Source organism: Maylandia zebra, linkage group LG4 (genome assembly GCF_041146795.1).
Source record: "Maylandia zebra isolate NMK-2024a linkage group LG4, Mzebra_GT3a, whole genome shotgun sequence".
Taxonomy (NCBI): Eukaryota; Metazoa; Chordata; class Actinopteri; order Cichliformes; family Cichlidae; genus Maylandia; species Maylandia zebra.
This window is the reverse complement of record NC_135170.1, coordinates 33533088-33560711: the sequence shown is the minus strand read 5'-3', so window position 1 is coordinate 33560711 and position 27624 is coordinate 33533088. Positions and strand designations below refer to the sequence as shown.

At 40.6% G+C, this 27624-nt stretch overlaps 1 protein-coding gene across 3 annotated transcripts in view; it reads right to left on the bottom strand.

Annotated features, from left to right (window-relative positions):
* The window catches only part of LOC101484147 (shisa family member 6), an 86086-nt gene extending 63818 nt beyond the window's left edge, over positions 1-22268 (bottom strand). For all 3 annotated transcript variants that reach the window (XM_004556376.3, XM_004556377.3, XM_076883441.1), the window contains exons 1-5: positions 22178-22268; positions 20800-21738; positions 14981-15138; positions 8087-8182; positions 7608-7676 (exon numbers count right to left, since the gene is read on the bottom strand). In XM_004556376.3, the coding sequence (XP_004556433.1) occupies positions 7608-7676; positions 8087-8182; positions 14981-15138; positions 20800-21368 (892 nt within the window). In that variant the 5' untranslated portion in view covers positions 21369-21738; positions 22178-22268. The remainder of the gene's footprint in view (positions 1-7607; positions 7677-8086; positions 8183-14980; positions 15139-20799; positions 21739-22177) is intronic.
* Positions 22269-27624: the final 5356 nt, after the last annotated feature.

Genomic DNA, 27624 nt, shown 5'->3' with positions numbered 1-27624 from the left:
AATTCAGTTACCAAACACACAAACACAGGTACATGTTAGGGCTCCTGAAGATATTTATCTATGCCAGAAATGGTGACATCATCACGTTGCCTAGCAACCGCCTACCTATGGGCTGAAACGACTCATTTTTGCACATACAACAGCTTATATAGGCATAATATTTTAATTTCATAATAATAATAATGTTTATATTCACATAACTTAAATTTTATGATATTGATGCTGCTTGTAGCCTCCTAACAACAGAGCATAAGCATGCACTATTGTTAACTCATTCACTGCCATTGACGTCTATAGCCGTCAATGGCAGTGAATGAGTCAATGGGTTTAACTCATTCACTGCCAATGGCTGGCAGTGAATGAGTTAAGTTAATGTTGGGAAAAGACTAATTGTGGAACAAACTGTGGTCAAAGCATGTAATGATTGATGAAAAATAACTGCAAAGTCAATAAAAACTGAGTCATTTACCAAAATGTGAGCACAGTCTGGTTTTCCTTTACCACCCTGCACACCAGTCTGAAGGCCGGCAGTGAATGAAATGTTCTTGTTGTTGTTATTTGGACAGTCTTATGTAAATAGGCAGCATCACTTTTGCTTATCATTATGAGTGTAGTGTCGATGCACAATGTAGTAGCTATCGAAAAATGATACCAGCAACATTTTGATTGGTGCCTGTGACCCTCACTGAGCATGAAATCTGCCAGAAAATTGAAGGCTTGGTTGAGCAATAAAAGGCTGTTTTGGTTTAGCAGGTAGCTGAAACGGTACACACTGGGAAAAACAAAATAGATTTACTGTTGAAAAATATTTCCATTTCCAGAAGCGGCAAAAAGAAAAAACGGCAGATTTATAAGAAAAAGACAAGCTGCAGATGCAGATGGTCCAATTCATCTTATTTCACCACCCAGGAGCTCTGAGACAGGTAAATGCCAGAAGGTTTGCTGGGAAACATCCACCGGCTAAATGGGAGACTTACTGTACAGCTGAATGGGACATTTATTGGAGTGTAGAATGGGGCACACCCACTCAGTACCAGTAGTGCAACTGTACACACTGACTTCATTGACTATTACTAACAGAATATTTTGCTTCAGAGGAATCAAAATTCTCTAAGAGACTTTCTTTCATCGCTAATTCTTTGTTTTAGACCATCGGTCTCCCTTTTAGACTCAAAAATATTATAGTTCTTTTCTTTTAGAGGAGTTTTTTTCATTTCATGCATTTTTTTTCAAGACGCATTCCACAACGACCACAATCTCAACCCAGTGATATTTGGATATTTGTACCAAGACTGTCGAGGAAGCATTAAGCCTATTCAAAATCAGATATCAAAAATAATTACACATTATCAGCTCCAATCACAAACGGTGGCTGCACACTGAGGGGAGAATGCATGATCTTCTATAACCAATAAAATCTCGGTTGCTGGTGCACATCCTTATCTTTCCAGATGAAGTTGGAAACTTTAGAAAGAATTTCAAGCAGCAGCAGCAGCAGCAGGGAGCCGTCACTGGATCCAGAAGGAGCTTGACTCACCACTGATCCCTTTGAATCAATATAAAGCGTCATAGTCTAGTTTGGTAAACATGAGTATGCAATTGGCTGATGTCACCTTACAGGATTTTATTGATCAGTGATTCTCACGTTTGACGTTTTCAGTTACAGCATGCTCAGATTTTCAGCCGCTACGAGCATCTGTAAAGACGAGCCTATATAAGGACTCGGTAATGGAGGCAAACTGGAAAGTGAAACCTACTTGGCACAATTTGACACCCCTCCATTTGTACTCACACTCAGCTACGCAGCCCCATACATGCATAGGCACAGACACACTGTAGGCCTGGAGGGATTAAAGCAAGGGGAGGTGGGAGCGCTGCAGCAGTGCGTCCCAATAAGACAAGGTCACCTTAAGTGGATTGGGATGACGGGGTGGGGAGGTGGGGGGGTTGGGGAGGTTGGAAGACAATTCCCTCAGGATGAAAACAGGGAGCAACTCATGAAAAAGTAATTAAGCAGGATGCACATCAGTGGATGCCACAGGCGGGGAAAGCAAGGAGAGAGATGAATAAGCCCCGAGGACGAGGGGGATGTTTGTACACAAGATGTCTGGGAGATGTTCGCTAAATGCACACATTGGGACTGTTTAACCTCCGAGATATTACACGTTAGCCTCAGAGTTACAGTGAGTCGACAACTATTCGGGAAACAGCAGTCCAAACATGACTGGACCGTGTTACTGCACGGCTTTTGTGGCTGATTTACTCCATTAAACAGTATTTTAAAGCTGCAGATTTTACTTTACTAGTAGAAAATGATTGCTAATTGTTTTTAAATGTCAACAGCTGGAGGAAAACTCTTGCTGCTTACGGCACCCTTTTCTTTGTAGTCGCAACAATAAATACTGTAGCAACGTTCTCTGTTTCAAAATAAACATTTAAAACTACAGAAAAACTAATGTATGTGTAATAATTGGTAAAGTCATATAACTACTTTTGAAAGAAGTCCATCCATCTACATTCTGCTCCCTATCTGGGTCCAGGATGTGGGGGCAGCCGTCCAACCAGAGATGCCCAGAAACCCCGCTTCCTGTCACCTACACCAGCTCTTTCAGGGGGCCACTGAGGCCTTTCCAAGCCAGCTGAAAGAGACAATCACTCAGGCATGTCATGGGTCTACCCTGGGGTCTCTCCTCTAATTACCAACCCAGAGTGGGCACTCCACCCTTTTCCAGCTGAGAACAATGGTCTCAGACTTGGAGCTGCTAATTTTCATTCTTGGCGCTTCACACTTCACGCTGCAAACCACCCCAGTGAGAGCTAAAGGCCAGCGCCTGATGAAGGACCACACCAGCAGCAAAAAGAGGTGATCTTCAGCCTCTTGGCTCTGCCTAGAAATTCTGTCCATAAAACCATCCAACAGCCAGTGCAAACAGGTTTGACTGAGGACGCAGCGAAAGAAGCTGCCTCTGTAGCTAACTTGTGTAACACCGGTCGTGTACATCCATCCATCCATGGATGGTAGAAAGTCATTTCTAAAAAATGAAATAGCAATAAAAACTTGAAAAATCTACCAAAAAATGTGCTGGACCAACCAGAATAGACAGATTTGTGTCACATCAATGACAATCTGAAGTTTAGATGTAGATCTAAGAACTCTGAGAACAAAGCTGAGCCTTTAATTCCATCACTGAGTCAAATTTCTGATACTGATGCACAAGCCAGTCAAGCTTTCTTTGAATCGTACTGTTATCTAAAGCGCTGCTGATTAATTATTTCAGATAAAAGAAAGAAGGAAAATGCCCTGAATGTCATTTTGATGTCAAATTAAACTCAGAGAAACAGGCTGAACAAAGAAGAGATCTTATTTTGAATTTTCCTTTCCTTTGGGAACATGTTCTTAGACAAAACCTTAAAATCTGTGCTACTTTGATTAAACTGACATTCCTTGACTTGCAAAAGGGAGCGCAAGCGTTTTTACTAAAGGAAGCTTTTCTAAATCAACAATGTAACAGTAGACCCTCTTGTAATTATGATGGAGTTAAACAGGAAAAATCAAATAAACTGAATTATGTTACTTTTGGCCTTAAAATAAACCACTCACCCTGCTTTCTCCTGCCTTATCTCATAACCAGACCTTATACAAAACAAATACAGTGATCACACTTCTGGATAAACCAAAACATGGAGCATCTCAACCAGTTTTATTCAGTTAAAATATTTAGAAACATCAGCTGTTTGCATCTGCTTGACTTGCATATAAACTGATATCTGGAGCTGTTAAGCAGCATCGCTACATATAATCCATCCAGCCTCACTTAGTCACTTTACCACCTGATCCGAGCACTCCTGCAGGCAAACCAGAGATGCTCGTGTGTCTCTGTGGATGCACTCAAAGCTCAGAGAGTCATGTTATATCACAGGTGCATGAATATTAATGACATTATTTGGATCTTTGTTTAACAGCTTGGTGGGACTGACGTACATTCAAATCTGTACTGTTTGTACTGTTCCTGTCACTATAGCACCCCCACACAAACAAAACAATGCTGCACACACACACAATATGGGGCGTAAGGTCAAAGTATTCATGCTTAGATATTGTCTAACGGAGTGATTGTGAATGTCTCATCCAGCCTTTTAGGCCAATAAACGCATCCAGGATGTACCTGAATAGAAAATGGACTTCTAATGAAATAGTTCTTCTTTCACTGATATAATGTGTTCAACTACTGAACCTGGTCTGTGTGACCAAAGCCTTGTATCTCCAACGCTGGTGTGTTTAATGGTAACTGATCCATCGAAGGTGAAGCAGGAAGGACAAAAACTATGATAAATGCAGTAAAAGATAAATAAAGGATGGAGAAAAGTAATGGAGAATGCATCGTGACAATCTAGAAAGAGTGAAAGAAAGGAACAAACTGAAAACTAAAAGAGGAATACAGGAAGAATAACACAAGGGAGAAAGGGAGAGAGGAAGCAATGAAGGAAGCAAGACCAGAAAAGGAAGGTAAGGAGAACAGAAAGAAAGGGGAGGAAGTAAAGAATGAAATGTGTAAAATTCCTCCAAACGGTCTCTGACTACAACAGAACTTGAGTAAATGAACTTTCCACCTCTTCACATGAACCAGAATTAAGGACGTGATGTCTGCCTGGAACAGCTGACCTGTGCAGATGTTCGCTGTGGATGATCTTTGCTAAAAACAAATAAATAAATAAATGTTTTTGGAGCAGATTTGGAGCCAGGGCAGGATGCAGTCAGCTGTGACACGTGCACATCTGTCAGTCTACTTCCTCCTGACAGTAGCCGTGTGTTCGGGAAGTGTGTGTGTGTGGGGGGGGGGGATCCCGCCGACAGCCAGCTGTTAAACGAAGACACGTATGATGGAAGCAGACAGGACCTCCGCTTTGAAGTGACAGCTACCGCCATCAGGCTGCTAAAGCGTGTCAGCTAATAGGTGCAGTGAGAGGGTGACAGGTACAGTCAGGAGAGGGTCGCTGCCTCAGACAACAGCTGAAGTGTTACTCTTTAGTTAGAGGGATTCATCCAGTTCATGAAAGCTGACGTTTCCAGCTTTCATGAACTGCTGTTCAGTATTTGCTTTAATGACATGCGCATGCTAGCTTCACTTTCAGCATTTCTGTTGACTCATTTTGTGTCTTTTGAAATCGATTTGCTTCTTTCATAATATTTCCAAGTAGAGTTTCTGCATTACCTCCAACTTCTTCAGTGTGCTACTGTAAGGGAGCTTCAAGGCTGAGATTTTGCCAGTTCCCAACAATAGATGTCAACAAATTCATTATCAGTGGCAACAATTTCGCTTTACTCTTAGATTTTAAGGTTTTTCTGTGTCTGTTAAATGAAAAGCTTTTACGCATTCTGCTATATTTTATTTGGTGTTGGTTCTGTTGCTTCGGAGCAAGTCCTTCTTATCTCAAGTTAGCCTCAGGGGAAAATACTGTACTGTGCAAAAGTCTTGAGCCACCCCTCATTTCCTTTTTTTTTTGCTTCCAAGGAGCCGGACGTTGTTGTATTTTTTTTAGTGCTCTCCAGCAGGAGATCTACAGGCTTTCTGAAGGTGTTTCCAAAATATTCTGTGGACACTGTTTGTTTGTTTGTTTGTTTGTTTGTTTTTTCCTGTTAGTCATTTAAGCATTAAAAAGCCACTTAAGTCAAGGAAAGATAGTATTGAGTTCACACAGACGGCAAAGAACCAACTTTAAAACAGCTATTTAGGCACATTGTTGTTAACAGCCTGATGCTTAAACACATGATTCGTTAGTTTTTTTGCAAAAGAAAATAATCCAGCTTCATAAGAATGAAATTGCATTTTGTCATTAGCTGAAATGTGTCAGCACGGTGTGCAATGTGCCCTTAAAAAAACTGAAAAAACGTATGTACAATAACATCCTGCACACATTTCCCATTTTTCTAGCAGAATATAAAGAAATGAGGGGTGGCTCAAACCTCTTGCACAGTCCTGTACATAAAACATTCAGTGGTCATTAATACATTTAAAAAGATAATTTTTAAATTGATTAATTATCATCTCTGATCTTTATATCTGGGTTTTATTGAAAAAGCGTATCTTTTACGTATGTATATTAAGGTTTAGAGATAAATGTTCACATACATAGAGTGAAGTTGCAAACAATTTGCAATTTGAAGTCCTTTCTTGAGCTTTTCTTTATGTTGAGTACTGAGTTTTTCTCGGTATTTTTACAACAATCAATAATTTTACAATAATCCAAATGTAATCTTTCCAGACAGACACACACTTATTCGCTGGTTTTAGCTCAGTGAGAGTCTGTGCAGACATAACCGAGACGAGTTTCAGCGTTTCTCAGGTGACATGTTAGGACTGCGAGCTGGTCAACTCGACTGGTCCAAATTTAACTTGTTCAGGTTGTGTGAAGCTGAATGATCCAGAAATGTTCTCCCCTTTTTAACGACACTAGACTTTTTTTTTTAATCTCACAAAGCCATTTCCACTGCACTGTCGCTCTCTCTGTCGCTCTCTATCACTGGGACTCGAAACCTATCAGGTTACAATCATCAGTTCAATCACCAGTCCTCCTGCCACCACACTTTCTAAAGGAGAAACACCTCTTGGCACATCATTGTTACTTAAAAAGACAAGCTTGCAACAAAATGTTCTTCATGGGTCTGAATTGCAGTCTCCTGAGAATTCGGATCAGTTATGATGTTAAAAGTGAGAACTTCAAAGATGAACCACACATTTTAGGTTTAAGAACTGGAAAGGATTCAATAGCAGATTCAACATTCAATAATAGAACATAAGACTAAAGACACGATTAAGAAGCAAGTATTTTCCCGATCAAAGTCACATAAAAGTCACTCATCACGTCCTGCAGCCTCGATCTTCTCTAAACGTTACCCAGCAGAGCTGTGTGTCAGAAACCAAATGTCCAAATGAGTCACGTTGGACATTAAGCACACTTCACCCTCCCAGCTCCCTCGTGCAAATAGAGCAAGTAATTATCTGGATAACTCACAGTCAGAAAGTGGGTGACATGCGACTCATCGCCATAAGCAAATTCAATATTTCCAGTAGTAATAAAACATCTGATACAGAGGATCATCTGCTGCGTGACACAGCTGAGAAAGGGCCATTTCAACCTGATTCTCCAGGAATTCACATGTGAAAACAACTAATCACATGTTAACTCAACAAAAGAAGGAAAAACAAACAAACTTCAGACTGTGAACCTTTCACTTACCTTCCCGACTGCTGAAAAGTGTTAACCCCTGGCTAGACTCTCACTTATAAGCATCAAAGCAGCCCTGTTAACGTCTGACATCCTCACCTGTGCGTAGAGGTCATACAAATAAAGCCGACCAGTGTATTCATTCAGAGCTGCTGTCAAACAGCCACCAGCAGAAATCCAAGGGCTCTGAGAACCACCTCCCATAGAATAAATAAAATATTACAACTCTGGCACTGTACACCCGGTGACTGAGCTGTGATTATCGGCCAAGGGCACTCCACTGATCCGTGTGTGTGTGTGAAGTGTGAGCAACTTCTCTTATCAGGTGTGAGCAGAAAACAGGTTGTGTGGCTGGAAAATGGAAGATTTAGAGAACATACCGTAGGACATGGGGATGTCCAGATCGCCCTGCCAGGACATCTGCCCCGATTCGTCTATGGAGTGCTGCGCTATAAAAACACAACAGGCCTCTTGTTTACGGCTCATTCTTAATCTAATGCTCCTTACAGGACAATAGGAGGGAAATCTACAACTGTGCCATGCTACGTTCACACTGGCTGCCTACAGAGTTGGAAAGTGTTACTTTGTCATTGGAAGTGTGGATTTAATCATAGATAAGAAATGTGTGTCTGTGTGGGAACTTTGCAAGATGTCACTTAAAGCCATTATGAATTGTAGCGTCCAGTTTCCACTGAGCTGAAACAAAAGTCACATTCTTTGACTTTTTTTTTTACTGCACAGTCCTGCACACAGTCATTTGGCAGAAAGAGCTCGACAGCACGGCACAGCGAGTGAAATGATTGTTATTCTGCACTTCACTGTACTGTGAAGTGAAAAACAGATAATGAGGATGGACTACCTTTCAAGTGGCCACGTCCAAGTGTGACAAACCCAGAGGAGATGAAGTTGTGCATGTCTTGGCCTCCGCTGCGCAGGTTCTCTTTTCCGTAATGTCCTGGTGAGACAAAGATTGTGGAAAATTAATATTTCAGCAACAAATTTGAGAGTTTAAAGGACGTGCTGTGTACTGTGCCTCAAGTTGAGACACAGGCTTCGTGATGCAGACTCAGATAAGCTGACATCATCTGTTTCACAACTCAAAAGGCAGTTGCATCATCATGTTAAGACTGACAACTGTTAAGTGAATCCTTCCCTGCTGTTACTGATCTCTTCATTTGTTCGATCCTCTACTGGTGAATATCTTAGTGTTCGGAGGACCTAAGGAAGATACACAAAGTGTCTGACATATTTCACATTCAGTTATTTTCCAAGTTTGTCGTCACTGTTGGAGCAGCAGAGCTGCTCGATATCCTGGATTCTCCAAAGATTATGAAAAGTTACATGAAAAGTAAAGTAAAAACATGGATTATTGTGCACTTCTTGGGCCAGCTGGCATTCAAAACATTCATATTGTGACAATGGTGACTTTTTAGTATTCATAGTTGCAAGTGTGCTGTGAAGTCTCATTCATTTTTCCTCTAATAACATTATGAGACTCACAAGTTGAAAACCTTGGCCAACAGAAATCCTGCAGATTACATCGATGCGAAAACGGAACCAAACAAATGGTAAAATATTTGAAATCTTTCGAATATTTGTACATGCACGTGAACTAAAAGACCGTACTTTAGTTTAAAATGTCATTTAATTTTGAGAGCCATCTGAAAATCTACAAAAAAAGTCCCAAACAACTTTTGAATTCTGGTTCTGTTTTGTGAGCAGCAATGACAGTAACAATGTTACTCAAGATAATTAAAATGACTGAAGTCAGATAAATTGGACCAACGAATGCCGAAACACACTTTTCCTCTTCAGAGTCAGTCGCTCACTCCTTCACAGATCACTGCTCTCAAGACAGTTTGCTATTGGCTACCAGAGCAACATCGCCAAAGTTCAACTCACCTGAATTTACTTGACCCCCTCAGGTAAATCCACTGATTAAAAACGCTCTATTGGAAAGAATTTAACAGAAACATTTCACCATGTTAAATGCTGGTGTGGCTGCGCTTCTGAACTAAGGAGAGTCTGCAGTGAATTCCCAGCTGTTTCTGCCATTTTATAAAAGAGCAGCCGCAGATGACAAGAATACTAAACAGGGATAAAATGGCAAAACTGGCAAAACTGACTCTCAGGTGGGTTGATTAGCTTGTCAATATGCATTGCTTAAGGATGCCAGAAATGAAATCAGCAGATTTCAAGGTTTCATATTTCCTCTTTTCAGTGGCCCTTTGTTTTTTCTGAAGTAGCTGAAAGCCTTTGATAAAACTGCAGAGGTTTTGGAACCTTAGTAAGGACAGAACTGGGTTTTCATATAATTCAGACTAGATTAAAGTCTTTAAGACTTTTGGAGGCGTATGTGTAAGAATGACTAATGCTAAAGCTTAAACCCCGTTTGTGTTAAAAGATCTGTAATCGGTGATTTCCCCTCATCGGGATGAACACGGGTGTAACTGAGAGCCTGGTGTGAACACAAAGGAGCAACACAAGGTGTCTGCTAGCACCGTGGCAGTGTTGAGTGTTCCTGTCTCCCACAAAGCTGCCTAAAAGAAAATGAAAAACGGCAGCATTAATTAACAGATGAAAACGTTTTTAAAAAAAACAAACATGCAAACTCGTAGAGGTGGTTCATCAAACAGCTTCTCCTCCTCCTCCTCTCTGCTCTCGGTTCGCACCTCTCTGCATTAACTAGCAAAGAGTTAAATGCCTATTTCTCCAAAGAGCCACTTCAAAGTCAATAACATCACTCAGACCTTTGGGCCAGGGGAAGCGGAGATCGAACAGCATTTCAAATTATCATAATGAGAAGAAACAAGTGGGAGCATTAGGCCTGGTCTTCATCACGCCTCGGCAACACAGCTCGTTTGTTTCCTTTTATCAAACCCAGAGGATGACTAAAGCCTGATTACTGACGCACTTTGACCACCACTGTTAGTTTGAGACCTTGAAAGAAATCAGGAAATATCCGAGGATGGGAGGCAGCATTTTTCACTCCTTTTAGTGCCTGATTTTTAATACTGCTCTCTGTGCAGATATGAATGCTGTACTATAGCTATGTTTATTTTTTCTCACAGGGTGAAATGTTGATGATTCACAAGTTCTGTACACTCAAAGGAAAACACCTAAAACACTAAAACCATGAGCTGGAGACGCTCACCATGATATAAATTGCTCCTGCGAGGCAGCCTGAGCCTAAAGCCGCTTCGATTTATTATTTTATTTTATTTCTACTTGATGTGTTTGCAAACTTTGAGGAAAACACTGTATGACTCCCTCTATTTATATGAAACTCCAGCCTGAAATAGTTTGGCTTACTCTTATTTAGTTTTAAAGGGTTACTTACAGCAGCAGGATCCATATGAGTGTCACCAAAGCAAAATGGTTCCCACACATTTGTTATACTTGGAATACCAAATATAGTGGTATCTTCATTTTTTTTTTTTTACAATTGTTAATTATTCCTGAAACTGAGATGGAGTGTGTCAGGACCTAAAAGTGTGACATTTCACCTCCATGAAATATAGAGAAGCATAAAAGGGCATCGACATGTTGAGTTGCACTGCAGCTGCTGGGAAGTTTAAAAACATGTTGCTTTAAGGTGTGTTCTGGCCAAAAACTAAGGTTAACCTTGTTTCCTTTGGACATATGTTACTGCTACAGATAATGCACTAAATATACAATGTTTTAATATTTGTCTTCAGGCCAGCTTCTTGCTGTTATCATGTTCCAGTTTTTCTCCAAATAGTTCTAGGTCAAAATTCTAGGGACATTTCAGATTTCGTTACCACTGGACAGAAATAAACAGACTATTTCCCCCAGTTTGCTAATCTAATCTAACTAGATGCTGGTTGCAGAGATTGATATCCTATATAAACAGATGAAAATGGTATCAGTCACCTGATTAAACAAATAAACAAAATCAAACTCTTTATTCAGAGCAGCGTTTGTCTTTTTCCTCAAAAACTATCTGCGTGCAGAAAATGTTTTCTCTTGCATTGTTCAAAGCCTCTGAATCTGCTCACCAGGACAGCCGATTCATCTGGCATCTTGACCTGACACCGAGGTTTCTAGTTTGAAAAGGTGATTGTGCTCATTAGTCCTGCAGGAGGATGTACAATTACCCATATGAGCAAAAATCAAATGTCCCTCACCTACAGAAAACCTTCAGAGAGGAGGCAACAACAGACTGAAGATGGAAACATGGTGCAAGGTGTTGACAGTTTTGTCAGGTAGCAGTCCCATGCACCACCTTTGGAGCGCTGACAGTGAGCCAGGCCTTATTAGCCCATATCAGTGCTGGGCCACACTAATTCTCTTGTGGCTGAATGTGAACAAATCCCTCCAGCCAGGGTTAAAAATGCGGTGCAACGTTTTCTCGGGGGAGTGAAAGCTGTTAAAGCAGAGGATTAATGTCTTTTGTATTCACCACAGTGGGTTCCTTCCCATATACAGTTATATCTGAATGTCAAGTAAAATAACGGAGTACAAGTATAATACATATAATACAGACACAGTTTTTTGCTACTCTTCAAGCAAACTGATGCAATGACATCATCTTTTGAAAGTTTCAGCCCAAAGTTGTTTCCATCAAAACTAAGATGAACCCAGTTGCTGTAAGTGTCCTGAAAGGATGATTTCATTCTCCGTGTGGAAAGTGTGGAAGACATTTGTCGCCTATTTTCGCAGAAACATAGAAACTTTAGAGGACAAAATGAGAGTAGAGAACAAAACTTTAGGAAATTGAAGTGATAATGCTCACTCTGGGACAGTTCTGGAGGGGTACTATCCTCACCAGAAGACACACTCCATCACCATCATATCTTGATAGGCTATAATACAGTTTCTCCTCCGGAACAGCAAGTGCGATTTGCTCATAACGCACTGCTGATGTTTCGAGTTCACATCCAGAACACAACTTGCTACACGTCATAAACCTCTTTTAATGAGTTTCCCCCCCTTTTTTCCAACTCTGTCCTTTTTTTGGGGGAGATATGACTTGGCTCTTGTAGGCTTATAATTCTTTGAAGGGCTATTTTTTTAATCACAACATATAAAGACAGTGATAAAAAAAGATTAAGAAGAGAGAATGAGCTTCATACTGTTAGAGCCCATCCGCTGAGTGTAGCTTCTTCTGAGTATATTTTATTCTCTTTCATGGTTGTATATCAGTGTTTTACAGAAGTCTATTCAAATCTGTCTTCATTCTCTCTGCCCATTAACTCTGATTTGTTGCAGCGATCCAGAGGATGGTTTCAGGCTGCCAAAAGAATACTGCACCTGTGGGATCATCGACATCTTTCTTTCTTTTTCTGCTTAAATAGCTGGCTTAAATAGTAAACACCATGAGGTCAAGGAAAGGATGAAGCGGGAATTCAAGTTCATCTACTGTTTGAAACAGACGAGCAGTGAAGAAACATGAAATGTAAATCGCTCCAATAGAGTCCAAGGATAAAAATATAGAACTAAAACATAAACATGTCCTCTTTAGCTCAGACCTCTTCTACTACTTTAAAATTACTGCAGTGTTTTGTTGTCGCCCTCATAAAAACTTACATTTCCTCAGTTTCTCGATATAATGAAAACCAAACGCAGTCTTATGAGACGTGTGTGTTTTGTGCATAAACTGATCTGTCGTTGTAATGTTCTGTAAAGCTAACAATAATTATGATAATGAAAATAAAGCCGCATGCTGCCAAGCAGCAACAAACTCTCCCCATTCTTCTGGTGTAAATGAGTGGGCTCACAAATCCACATACTTAACAGTAGTAGTAATAATATGTTGCAATACATCGTGTAAATGCTCGCACTAACACTGTAATACTTAAACGAGATAGTTTTCCTCATTTTAAATTCCCATCACTGTCCAAAATTTCAGCCATCTCAGCCTAAACATCCGTCATCCTCCTTAAGGTCACCATTCACCCGTTCACTGGGAGGTCTTCTGTTCACACAGCAAACAATAGCCGGGTAATAAAACACGGGTTTCATAATTTACCAACATCTTTTCTGTGGGTGTTACCATATACTGAAGAAAGTTATGTGTCACTTTGTGAATCACAGACAGACTAGTCCTTACACAGTGTTTGTACTCACACAAACAGACACTGAAGCTTATTCTAAAAGCTGCTTCAATGTTTTATCAAAGCGGATGAGCTTTTAAACTTACCCCTAGTGCATTTCTGCTACTTTGGCGTCACTTCTGCCTGTTTCAGGTTAAGGGTTGGTAAATAATAAATGGCCTGTATTTGTGTAGCGCTTTTCTAGTCCCTAAGGACCCCAAAGCGCTTTACACAACCAGTCATCCACCCATTCACACATTGGTGATGGCAGCTACATTGTAGCCACAGCCACCCTGGGGCGCACTGACAGAGGCGAGGCTGCTGGACACTGGCGCCACCGGGCCCTCTGACCACCACCAGTAGGCAACGGGTGAAGTGTTTCGCCCAAGGACACAACGACTGAGACTGTCCAAGCTGGGGCTCGAACCGGCAACCTTCCGATTACAAGGCAAACTCCCAACTGTTGAGCCACGATCGCCAGGGTTAAACCTAGAATTGGTTTATGGTTTAGGTAATAGTCTCAGGCTTGGTTGTGATGTTTAAAGAATGCATTAATGCCAATAAAGATTGTCAAACAGACATGCATGTGTGTATGTGTGCCTCTCCCGCAGGCTTCCTGGCTTTGACAACTTTTTGAACCAGTGCTGCAGCTTATACGCCAAATTACTACTGCATCAGAAAGTGATTGTATTAGCTCAACCTTGACAAATAAAATGCAGTTTATTACTTTAAAGATACACTCACTAATTCAGTTATAAGTTCCAGTAGCAAAGGCAATATCTCAGAAAACATCCCCTTGGGTCTCGGCTGTTGTTTTGAGAGTTTATGAAGTTCACCTTTGAATCCCAAAGCAGAGCAAAATGGCAACAAATTATAGGAAAATTATGGAAAAGAATGTACACTGTATTATTTTCGACCATCTGAGTTGGTGATTATGTGAGACGTGATTTACTTTTCTTTCTTGTTTGCTTTTCTTTGGTAAAACACAAACTTATAGGCTTGTGTTGCTTCTCCTGTCTGTTGGAGCAGTTCCATTTCAATCATATATGCCAATGAAATCAAGTCATTCTGTAGCAGAAAAGGAGTCATGCTCTGATATCCTGCTACTCAGTATGAGCTCTCCTCTGACACTTCATGTTGGGTGGTGGTGCTGATGGAGAAAATGGTGAAGGCAGAATGACACCAGAGTAAAACATAACACTACGGAATCTGGGACACCATACTAGGGCACTTAGCAAACAAGCTAATCCCTGGAGCAGGGATCTGGAGACCAACCAGATAAAAGAAGCAGGAACAGCGTTACACCAGAATTATCTCTGGACAAAAAGCTGGCGTAATCCCGCAGAACATTATAGTTTACGACTCAATTTTTAGCCAATGCTGAGTAGGCTTATGCAACCTTAGCATGAGGAAGAGGAGAACTCAGACAGAGGATTGTGCTTCATTTATGCACCTCCGTGAGTGCTGGCTCTACAGAGCAATTCAAGAAAAAGGATCTGTTTCACTGGACGCCAATCACAGGACGCTGTGGCAGATTAACCAGAGCAAAGGAGGTCTCTGTTTACGCCTGCACGTCACAACATCGTAAAGCTGGATTTGTAAATGGACGTACGGTGAGAGCTACACATGAAGCCAGTTATTTGGCCTTCACACACACACACACACACACACTCTATTTTACAGTCAGTGTCACCTACCGTGGTTTGCTGCCTTAGCGTGAACAGGTGTGTAATGATTCTTCAAGGTTCTGACCGGTGTCTCATCTTTGGGGGACCCGTCAAGCGCTGCGATGTTTTCGTGCTCATACTGAGATATGGGAACCGGTCCTTGTTGTCTCAAAATGTCAGCCAGGGCTCTGAAAGGAAACCGCAGTGATGTTAAAAACATGAACTGATATGTTCTCGTTTCCAACTGCCAACATTTTCTTTTCTTAGCTCTTCTTAATTTGTTTAGCTGCAGCTTCAATTTGAGCCACAGAGGTTTGGGGCAAGGCGAAAAGGAAATCCTAATTACATCCACAATCACGAGGGAGTCAGGTGGTCAATAAAGCAATGCACACGATACAGAGTGTTATTTGTACCGGACTCAAGCTCGAGGCCTGTTTGCAAAGCGATAAATCCGTGTCTTTTCTTTGCAGCCGCAAAATAAAAGTGATATTTCACTAATTCTGCTTCCAACTTTTGGAGGCTCAGTGTCTGTCTCTGACACGGAGTGCCAGCAGTGCGCTTTCTTAGAAGAAATGAAAGGGCAATTTAACTGTGTCAATGTCAACCTAAAGGAACCACATAGTCCACTTTTCCATAACTCTGTGACTTTGGGAGATATACTGTATATTAATAGCATTTCCCTTCCAGGATGAGCACACTTTAGCTGTTTCGTTTTCACAGACAGAGGCGACCTGATTTTGCATTGTCCCAGTTGATCCCTCATTGCGTGCAGCAGGAGCACATCCTGTATAGTCTGCAGGAACTGACCCAACTTTAATCAGGTATAAAACTGCAAAATGTGAAGGAAGCAAGTTTCACACAGCTTCTTCAAAACTGTAGGAGCAGCTGTTATAAATGTGATTACTGTTTATATGGAATATATTCTATCTATCTATGTTATTTACAAAGAAGAAGACTCAATATGTAAAAAAGTACTTGGTAAAAATAAAGTCCTAAAAGTAAGTTACAAGTTTAGATAAACTTTGTGCCATGATTACATGAGCTCGGCTATATACAATATTCATAAAAGCTCATGTAAAGAAGAATCTTTTAGGATACAATAAGAAAAAAATTTGGAGCAAGAATAATCAGTCAAAGATGCATAATCCAATCTGATCATATTTTACAGTCAGAACATTAGAGATTTTAAAATGAAGGCAGCCTCAAAATGAACTGAGAAAAATAATTACTGTGGTAAACCAAGTTTTACAATAGTAATTACAAAGGGCCAAGAATCGATCCTTGGGGAACACCGCAATTAAACTCACCTACTGTTGTTAGAGATCTAATAGCAACACTGTGTATGTAACAACTTTAATATAAAGGATAGGTATAATATTGCATATGTTTTCTTGTTGAACTGAAATGAAAGCAAAAATCCTCCAATTTCAGTGATTTACGTGAACGTGAGTGAGTCGAACTGTATTTTGAATCTCATGCTGATGCCACTACTAAAAAAGTTCAACAAAGACTGTTCTTTTTAAGGAAAATGAGATCTTTTAACGTCTCATGTGAGATGTTGTCCTTGTTTTATAGAAGTTTTATCGAATCTGTGATGTCTTTTTGTATCGCTGCCTGGTTTGGTAACCTGACGGTGAAGAATAAGAATCGGTTGGGACTTCTGGTAAAAACTGCTAGCAAAATTTCAGGGCGCTGGCAAGATGGACTTTTGGCCATTTACAATAGAAATGTGCTTAGAAAGGCTCATTCTATTATTAATTGTGTGAACCATCCACTTCACAGTGAGTTTGAGTTGTTGCCTTCCGGCCGCCGTTTTAGAGTACCTCCGAGGAGGACTAAAAGACTCCAGGTCTCTTTTATCCCTACTGCGTCTTGTCTCCTTAATGGCAAATAATTGTCCTTGAATTTTCTATCATTATTATTGTTATTATTGTTTTATAGTATTGTTCTGTTTGTTCTTATCCTCCTGCTGCTAAACTAATTTCCCCTTGTGGGACAATAAAGAAATTGAATTGAATTGAATTGAATTGAATTGTTGTAAGACGCCTTTCATTTGTCTTTGAACATCTACAAAGTTACAGGTGAGCTGTGCAGGGTTAGATTTGAATAAGAATTATGGAAACTTGGAGCTTTTACATTTCAAATGAAGTCTCGTCCTTATTGATGTTATACGTTTTCTGATAAAACTGTCATATAAAGGGTTTGAACATTAACCAGACTCCGCTCCCAAACCCTAGATGTGGTCTCCCGTGTCCTGGTGGATGTGAAGTCAAACCAACCGCCCTGCACCGCGCTGCCCCAAACGCTCACAAGCACCAAATGTGTAACTAGCATAAATTGCATCTTGTTTTTTTTTTCCGAGAAAAGCGATCAATAAAACTTTAGCTCTCACTCACATTTCTTGCGTTTCAGTGAAGGTCACAGACCAAACAGCAAAGGTCTGCCAACAGCTCAATATTCTGCTCACATTCCTCCCTCAGTCACAGAGGTAGGAGTCTAAATCACTTTGGAGAAGCACCGGAAATTAAGAGAGACGCTCACACTTTTCAGGAGCAGGCCCTTGCCAAATATGAAGCTGATCCCATGTTCCACTACTTCTTTGTGGTCACGGCTGTCAGCATGAATGTCTGCTGCCAGCCTCTGAGGTCTATTCCAGCAGACATCATTACAACAGCTCTATGTGCCAAATGGCTGGTGAAAATAAATAAATCATAAAAAGAGGGAAAATGCTACTGAGCACCCAGCAGGCCGTGCCTCCTCGTTTAATTGTCCTCTCTCTAAACTCTCGACACCAGCCCTCATATTGAAGTGGTGACATTAAGCAGATCCACTTGAAAGTACACCCCATGGCTAGGATGGAAAAGCAGTACGAAGGCATAAATCTAAATGTTGCTTCACTTTTCAGAGTACAGACTAAAAAAAAATCTGCATCGTGATATTTGTTGTTATTTTTGTGTCCATTACAAACACAACACTGTATTATAAAGTCCATATGGATATTAAAAGCTTGCTGTGCCAGCTTTTGAAAGGAGAAAGCCAACACTCTAGCTTAAATTGAATCTATAATTGATTTGCTGAAAAGGTTTCTTTGTGTTGTTTGTCAGAGCTTGAATTTGGACATTTTCTATCAAGAACTTGTTACTGTGTTTCTCTAAGAAAGACAGCTGAGTAATCTCCCTCGACATTTTCAAATCAGCAGGCAACAAAGCTTCATGACCCGAGCATAACAATGCGCAATTATCATTAAGTCAACTTCTGGGCTCTGGAGAGAAACAAGACATCCTCTACTGCTCTGTCCAGAGTCAACTATGGATAATACGAGGTGACTCCAGAGACTATTGAACACCAGCAGTGACTAACTGACTATAATTTTTCTTTAATTGTGGGTGGAAAATTCAATTTTAGTCAAACCTACGACTAATTAAACACTATCCTTAATTATCCTTTTAATACCTGCTTCAGTGACGACGGAATATCCATCAGACATGGAAGCAATCAGCTACGTGGAAAATGTCTATCAAACAGTAAAACAGACAGTGGTTTTCCATTTTACCTTTTCTGCAGGAATGCTGACGGAGATGCATCTAAAAAGATTTTTTTAATCTCAAGGTGGAAACCAAAATTCAAAACACAAGAAATTCTATCTAACCACACACCACACGAACAATAAAAGAACCCCTACTGTAGAAATTTACTCTATAACAGCATGAGCTGATATACTACGATACCATAAAAGTCATTCCTGTGGACGAAAGCAACCTATAAAGACTTCTGTAACATTATGGCATCACAGTTACAGTCACCACACTCTGCTAAATCTTCAGAACAGTCCACCATCAGATCCTCTGTTACCTAAAATGTTTCAGCCATGAGCAAAGTAGGCCACATGGTCTTTTGCTGGTATCTGAGGAACTGAACACCAAGTTTATTTCTTTTATCTTTAATGTCAGCACAATGCATGTCAAAACTGTGAAGCCAAATAACAAGGACATAGCTATTAGATCCTTTGGTGTTTTTCCATGATGACTTTTGTCCTACCATTTGGCATAAAGTTGCTTCTAAAATGTTTCCTATCATCATTATTATTATTATCACATTATAGTTCATTGTAAAATAATAGTTCAGAAAGGCAGAATAGGCATAATTTTTTCCATTCGAAGTATCATTCAGTCTGTGTCAGGTGACATGCGATCTGTGTGCTGCCATTTCACAGACCTCTTCCAGAAAGATGGGGTGGCCACAGTGGCTCACTTCCATTTAAAGCTACAGACAGTGAAAGAGCCATATTTGAAACCACAGCTGCACACATTTGGTAGCAAACATGAACAACTAGTGTGGCATTTTGAGCTATCGTGCCAAAGAGGATGATTAAAATGTAGATTTACTTTATCTGTAATCCCTTTGTTATTAAAGATAAGAAAGATAACAAAGTTTTCAGTCGCTTTAGGGTTCTATGGATGGATGGATAGACAGACAGTGACAACACTTGAAGTGAGAAATAAGCTCCCAATGATCTTGCATCTGGCCTTTGATTTGCATAAAGTACCAAAGTTCTCAGTTTTATTCAAATAGGGAGTAGGGTCCTGCACGTTTTATCACTTAGAATGCAATGCAAAGCCTCCAGACTGCACTGCATGGAAAATAAATGAGAAATTTGGAAATGATATATCCTGCTGAAATGAACCACAGTCTGAATTTTTCCACAGTTATCTGGCTATTTCTGGGCTGCAGACAATACAGTCCTGAAAGATCAGTTATTCTTTGTAATTTATTAAGAGTCTAGCTGCAATACTCCAAGCTTTCAAATTATAAGAAACTGCAAGATTTTACACCCAGGTTAAAGCTTTCTATACAACAGCACACCATTTGCAGTGTTTAGCACAGCAGACTTTCAAATGCACAACGGTGCCCATAATTTGGTCAGCGGAATTATTTTTAGGCAACAAAAAATGCCTTGAAGCTGAAAAAATAGACGAAGAGGTCTGATTCAGGACATAAGGATGGAAACAGAAGTCATTTGCATGGAAAATATCTTATAATTGACTTTCTGATGATGATGATCATGATGTGTGTGTGTGTGTGTGGCGGGGGGGGCAAACATTGCCTTTGGCCTGTTCCACACATCATACAGCAATTTGTTCAGCTTGTGACTGAAATGGCTACAGGATGTGGTTTTATGTGGCTTTAATATTCACTGAGCAATTCAGTGACCACTACTGGTGCCTCGAGGACTTAAAAAAAGGTCATTGCAAAAGAGACCACTCCCATCACGATGAACGTGATCACTTATAATGGTTTTCAGTGGCATTTGCTTTATTCCCTGGAGGTTTGACGGACATAAAATACCACCACCCGCCTTCAAGGATTGCCAGAGAATGGGATGTGTGCCCTGTAAAGGTATCTATGATTTTTTTTAAAGCAAATCTCTGGGAAAAAGAGTAATGGTAATGTTAAAAGGTCATGGGGTAGACTGAACCCATGATACTGAAGGTGTAAGTTATGTGCGTTACTATAGATTAGTTGATTCCCCATGAGAGCAACTATATAGATTGGGTTTTAAATCTATTGGAAGGAATTGACAGCAAAAAATCTGATTGTGAGCTGAAGTCTGTGTCAATCTGCAAAAAAGGCTTCCCCATCTGATCATTTGATAAACTGTAGTTTTAAGAATTAGTCTTAATTACTCTGACACATGAAAACAGGTTCAGATTTATATGAGTAAACGGCACTGACAGAGTCCAGACAGGAACACAAGTGTAAAACTGAAATTACATAAAGGACATCTTTTAAAATTTATAATTTCCCAGATTGGATTGTGACAACATTAAAAAAAGAAAAAAAGATCTCACCTGTGCACGTTCATTTCCTGAGGGGGCTTCGTGGCTTTATCGTAGGCAACTTTTGCAGAAATCCCAATGGCAATGATGAGCGCAATGACCCCGCAGGTGATGTACACTGTGGTGTTGGTCTGGTCCAGCGCGGGGTCGTACGTGTCACCTGTTGGCGCCGGTGACGGGGGCTGGGTTTTGATCCAGTCCGGGGTGATGTAGTTGTTGCAGCTGTTCTGCTCCAGCCGCTTACCCCGGTCCGCGCAGCAGAAGCGCAGAAAGCAGCTGCCGCAGCAGAAGCGGTGATCGGTATTGTTGCAGGCGAACGCGTTGTCGAACTGACCGCTCACGTCGTAGTAGCCCTTACAGGTGTCGTGCTGGAACGCGACGAGCGGCGGAGCCTGGACCTGGGTGATCTTCCCCGGGACGGCGGCGGCTCCGGGGACCGCGGTGGTGCTGCCGTTGACCTCCTTCACCTTTGGGATCCTCCTCAGCGGGGTTTTGTTCTTTTTGTTGGTGGTGGCGGCGCACAGGACATTCAGAGGGTCTAAGTAAACCAAAAGAAGCAGAAGGTGCTTTATCCCCATCATTTGATGACGCGCTGGTGTTTGTTTGCTGGCCCCCACTCTCTTCTCTTTCTTCACTGAATATCACTCTTCCACTTCTTACCGGGTGGAGCTTCTTGCGGGTTTCTTCACCGCGGGTACTCCTGTCTGCGCCGAGCTCTTGATCACGGACTTTAACTGGCAGATTTTGCACTCATCGGACACGCAATGCATCTTCACACGTCGTGGTCATCCAATAAAGAGCGTGTTTTTCTTCTAAAGTTGGGTCTGACCAAAGGTCTGGATTTATATCTGGACACAGATACCCGATAAATACACAGAGTCCTTCAGGGGAATCTGTCTTTGCTTTGCCACGAGCTGTTGGTCTCGAGTATGATCGGGGCTCTTAGTTACACTGTGGAGAAGAGAGGGGTTATCCATGAGAAACTTTGTCAATACAGACAGAGATAAAGCTGCGACAACCGGACCGTCTTTAAACACGCGAACACTTTCAGCACCGTGGACAGCGCCCAAGTTTCCCTTTGGTTTGCTGGAGCGCTTCAGCACCCGGAAAGTAAAAAAAAAACACCGACCCGTTTCTATATTCATATAATTCAAAACACCAATATCAGCTACTTTGGTTTAAAAAAGAACCAATTCTTAATGTTGACTTGCACGGAGATCCCAAATATGCCGCTGCGTTGCGTTGTGTCGCCTCATCTGTTTCCATTTTATGCGCAAACTTTATTTCTTCCGACTTCCTGACCTGTAAAGTAACTTCTACTCGTTTCTAAAGAGAGATAAATGGCAAATGGTCTGATTTAAAGAGAGAGAAGAAGAACATGAGGACTTACCAGGTTAACATTGGCCGGTAACAGGGTTGTCTCAGCCACTGCCACTGAATCAAAGAGCCTCGGCAAGACAAGAGGCAAGACCTCTCTCTCCTCTCCGGCCCGCCTCCTTCCATCGCTCTCTCTCTCTCTCTCTCTCTCTCTCTCTCTCGCTCTCTCGCTCTCTGTCTTCCCCACCCACGTCACCGATACAGGTACTTCACTTAATTATCAATCATCTCTGCTCCCCTCTCCTTTGGTCATATGCCTGCAGGCTGCACTTGATAAGTCGCGAGGTGGAAAAAACACAAAGATAACAGTGTATTAGAAGTTGTCTGCGGAGGCGAGGCGCTGCTGTTGGTGTATATTCACGCATCAGTGCGCACACAAGCTGTGCGTGCGTGCGTGCGTGTGTGTGTGTGTGTGTGCGTGTCTATGCAAACATGCCCCAGCTGGTTTACTTTAGAATTATAAATCAAAGCCCATCCAAGTGGAGGGGAAGGTGAGACGGATTTGGGCGCTGCAGAAATATCTTGAAGCGGGGAGGAAGTTTTAATTTGACGTTCAGAGTAAAAGCTGAATTTAGGGAAAGGGCTACTTTAAGAAAGGTTAATATTAAGCACATACATATGAGAGTATTTCAGAAATCCTGCTTTTTGCAATCTGATTACTCATCCCTTCACTTTAATGCCAACATCTGACTGACATATTTGAATATTCTGTACACTGATGGGAAACAAATGACTTTAAGATGACATTTTCTCAGTTCACCGCAGCTCCCAGAAAATATTTTCTACAAATGCTGACTTGATTTTCAGGATATGCTTCACAGATCTGACAATTTAAAAGTCAAACTTGAGAATGTTTTACTAAATATGGCTTTTGGGAATCATGACTTCGGGCTGCTATTTAATTTCAGTATTAAAGATTTTCCTAAAATCATTTTCCCATTGAAGTCATTTACTTTATTTCAAATTTCTGGCGAAATCAATGTTAAGTGATTTTTTGTGTATTTGTCTTGATGACTCTAAGCTCACTGTTTTCTACACTACTATCAAAAAAATGTAACTTTTCACTTACTGGTAATTTCACGTTTACATCATATGATACTTGGTAACCACTTATTGTTAGGGAACGATTATGTTCTAGGTCATAACACCTGATCGTGTGCTGCTTTCTGTGTTTCCAGAGTGCCAATTTTGTCCCCTTATAAAGGTGATGACACCTGAATCCTGTCACAGCCAGGATGGCCAGTGTGTTGTGGAGTGGACCCAAAAGCAGACACAGGAAAGAAAACAAAGTATAACAAAAAGCGCGCCGTTTATTTAGGCTGATGGTAAAAACAAAAACAAAGGCAAAGACGAACTGAGGAAAAGACTAAATGATAACCTAAACTGAGAACAGCTAGAATGAGACAAGAAAGGTATGACATTAACATGAACCTGAAAAGAAGCATGACAAATGGAGACTTGTGGATAGGGATGGGTACTGATATCCGGTGCCATTATGGCAAAGTCTGGCTGTACTTCACAGCAAAAGATGCAAACTCAGCAGCCTGCAACAAGTGCTTTAAGCTGATACTGTGATACTGTCAAAGGAGGTAACACCTCGAATCCGATGAAACACCTGGCAACGCATAGCGTTTTTTTTTAAAAGCCGAAAAATGCGCCGTATTTGATAGCTTGCTGCGAGACCTCACATCGAGCACATCTACTGCGGGTGTGGTGCCTGTTATCGGACCCGGAGTTAGCAACATCCCCCAAAAACCCGAAGAGGAGAGTCCTGGCCCCTAGCCCTGCCAGTGTAGCAGAAATGATGAGGATGATGATGCAGCAGCCGTTCTTCTCTGCGTGAGTAGCTTAATGTTGTTCGTGTGTAATTTACGTTGAGTAGGCTAACCACGTTATTACATTAATGCATGTAAGGTGAACTAGCAAACACCGTGGTAGTTACATGCGGCTGTCTTCTTGTTTGATGGCAGATACTCCCTTCACCCTGGCCAAAAAGGCTAAAACGACCAAAGAAAAAGTGGAAAACAGTTAAACATGAGAGGATTTTGGACAAAAGTTGTGTTTTTTCCATTGATTAAGCACTGCTTCCAGCCAAGAGTGATGCCATAAATCCCCTATAGCTGCAGAAAAGGCACACATTGTTATCTTTTTACAAAAAACCAGCTGAACAGGAGAGGTTTTTGGACCAATTTTGTGTTCTCCATTCTTTAAGCACCAGTTCGAGCACCGTTTAAGCACTGGCAGCGTTTCAAAAGTACCGGTTTGGTACTGGTATCGGATAAAACCTAAACGATACCCATCCCTACTTGTGGAAACACAAATAATCCATAGACATGAGGCGAGATAAGCAGATAACCTGACAATGAACAGAGGGAGACAGAGGACTTAAATATACAGAAGGGTAATGAGGGAAGTGGAAACATCTGGGGAAACACAGCTGACACAAATCAACATGACGCATCAACAACAGAAGCAAAACTAAACACACTGAACATGGAACACAAGATTCTTCAAAATAAAACAGGAAACGGGACATAGACAACAAGAGCTTGACAACATGTAACACAGGAGACACACGACAGACTGGGGAGACACAGAACACAAGGAGAGACACATGAGAACAGATAAAGACTCAAAACTAAAATGACCTTGATGACAGCATGGACTAGACTAAACCTTAAGAAAAAAAAAAAAAGGTCACTTTTGCTTAAAATGGTCACTAAACCTTCTGATGCTGGCCTATAAAGCTCTGAATGGTTTAGGACCAAAATACATCAGTGACCTCCTGACCCAGTATGAACCATCCAGATCCCTCAGGTCATCTGGATCCGGTCTTTTATCAGTTCCCAGAGTCAGAACCAGACACGGAGAAGCTGCATTCAGCTTTTATGCTCCTTATATCAGAATCAGAATCAGAATCAGAATACTTTATTGATCCCTGGGGGAAATTATTTTATTATTATTATATTATTATTTTTATATCTGGAACAAACTCCCAGAAAGCCTCAGATCAGCTGAAACACTCAGTTTATTTAAATCCAGGTTGAAGACTCACCTATTCTCAGCTGCATTTGAATAAAGTACCAAATCCACACTTTAAGCTTAAATTTCAAAACTTACACTAACTACTGATTTTATCTACTGTTCTGATTTTATCTGTTTTGATTTTATATACGGTTTTGTTTGTTTGTTAAGTGGGTTTAGAGCTCTGGGTAGCTCCCCTTTCGATAAGGGTTCAGATCGCGCGAACAGGTGTGGGATTAGAGCTCTGGGTAGCTCCCCAGCTGGGTCTAGACTGGGTCTAGAGAGTATTTTAAATTCAGGGAATTTAAAATAGAAAGTAGCTCATCCACAGAAGGACTGGTAGCTCCCCTTACGATAAGGGTTCAGATCGCGCGAACAGGTGTGAAATGTGTGTGTTTAGTTAGTTTGTTTGTTTGCTTGTTTTAATCAATTTTAAATCATGCTTTTTATTTGTTTTTGTTTCTAATGTCTCTGTAAAGCACTTTGAATCACCTTGTTGTTGAATTGTGCTATACAAATAAATTTGCCTTGCCTTGCCTAAACCAAAAGTATCAGTGAAAGTCACATTGAGCTGGACCATGCAGTGTCTCAGTAAGACCCACACTGCATCTGATTTCATCTAGTTTCAAAACACCAACATCGCCTCAGTTTCACGATGAGCGTACGGCTACTGTCACAGTGTTTGTGTCCATCTTCTTTATGTAGTCAGTGAATTGTACATATACTACATCTCCCGATAGCAGGGTTTTATTACAAACATATTGCAAACATTTTTTATGAACAGATCACTCAAAACGAGAAATATCAGGAGTGGGACATAGTTAATAGAATTATTTTTTTTAAAACTCAGCCTTTCCCATTTTCTCAAAGGTTTAATCGTTTTAAAATATGTGCTTTATTCTGGCCAAATCTGACAGAGCAGATGGTGAGCATTACCACATTAAAACATCCAGACAGGTAATTTGACAGCAAAAGGAAACCGTATCAAATTGACTTTCAAATACTTTGCTGTCATTGCATGAAGTCTGCTGTCCTCATTCACTCAGTTATTATCCGGCATGTCAAAGCTCATCCATCTGGTGTGCAGACTAAAACTACTGCCAAGATTTATTTGTTTTAGCCAGCTCTAGTGCCATTTGATCAAGGTGAATGCTGTTTGACCAAGGTCTGCTGTTATTACTTTTACAGCAATTCTATTTTTCACATAGCAAGGTGATGATATTTATGGGGTCCTCTGCAACATTTAATGCACTTAAGTTATAAAACTGATATCACTGGTGCATTCTTGTAGTATTATTAATGTTAAAGCCACAACAAACAGTTGTTAACATTTATTTTATGTGTGAGTGAATTACTTTCAGCCATAGTTGAATTATTACATGTGAATCTTATGGTGACAGATTTAATTTTAAGGGTAGGGAGATTAGATTTGACATTTTAGGACAAATAATGATTTTTTGTGGGTTTTTGTTGTTTTTAAATGTAAAACAGTTTTTGTTTTCATGAACTGCACCATCTCATAACATTAGAATATTGTGACAAGCAATACTTTTTGTGTATCCTATATTCAGTACACACCATTTCATGCTTTTTTGGTTTAATTTTGATGATTAGAAAGTACACCCTTTTGTCACTTCTAAAGTTTTATATATCAGGACTTCAAGAATCATCTGGTCCTTCGCAGATCTTAGGATTAGGTGTGATATATTACACTGTGTGATTATTTATCTTTAAAAAAAAAAACAAAACAAACATGAGCAACATTCAAAAGCAGAATGTAAAAACACTAAGCAGACCTATACGGCTTCTGTGAGAACAAAGAGGGTAAGAAGCAGCCAGGTGATTATGGGCAAGTGTGAAGTTTGGGCAGTTTGCTAGTCGGAAGCATTTAGGTGTGTTTTAACACCGTGCCAAAGAGGAAATACATCAGCAATAATAGAGAAGGAATTGTTGCTGCCCATCAATCCGGGAAAGGTATTAAGGCAATTTTCAAACAACTTCACTCTACAGTCAGAAAGATTGAAAATTCAAGACAGTTGTTTATCTTTCCAGGAGTGGACATCCCAGCAAATTCACCCCAAGGCCAGACTCTGCATTCCTTAAAGTAATTGCAAAATAAAAACCAAAATAAATAAACTACATGTCTCAGCTGACATGTTAAATGTTAAAGTTCATCACAATTAGGAAAAGAGTGAACCAGTATAGTTTGTTTGGAAGGGAACCAAAAGATTTCTTTAACAATGCAGATGTTTGGTCATGATGAATATCAGCACAAACACCTCCTACCAACTGTGAGCATAGTGGTGGAGGCGTGCTGACTTGGACGTGGGCACCTTACAATCACTGAGTCGTCCATGAGCTCCACTGTATAACAAAGTGATCTTTGCATCATATAACATGACAGCAATCCCAAGCACATTGCCAAATCTGCAAAAG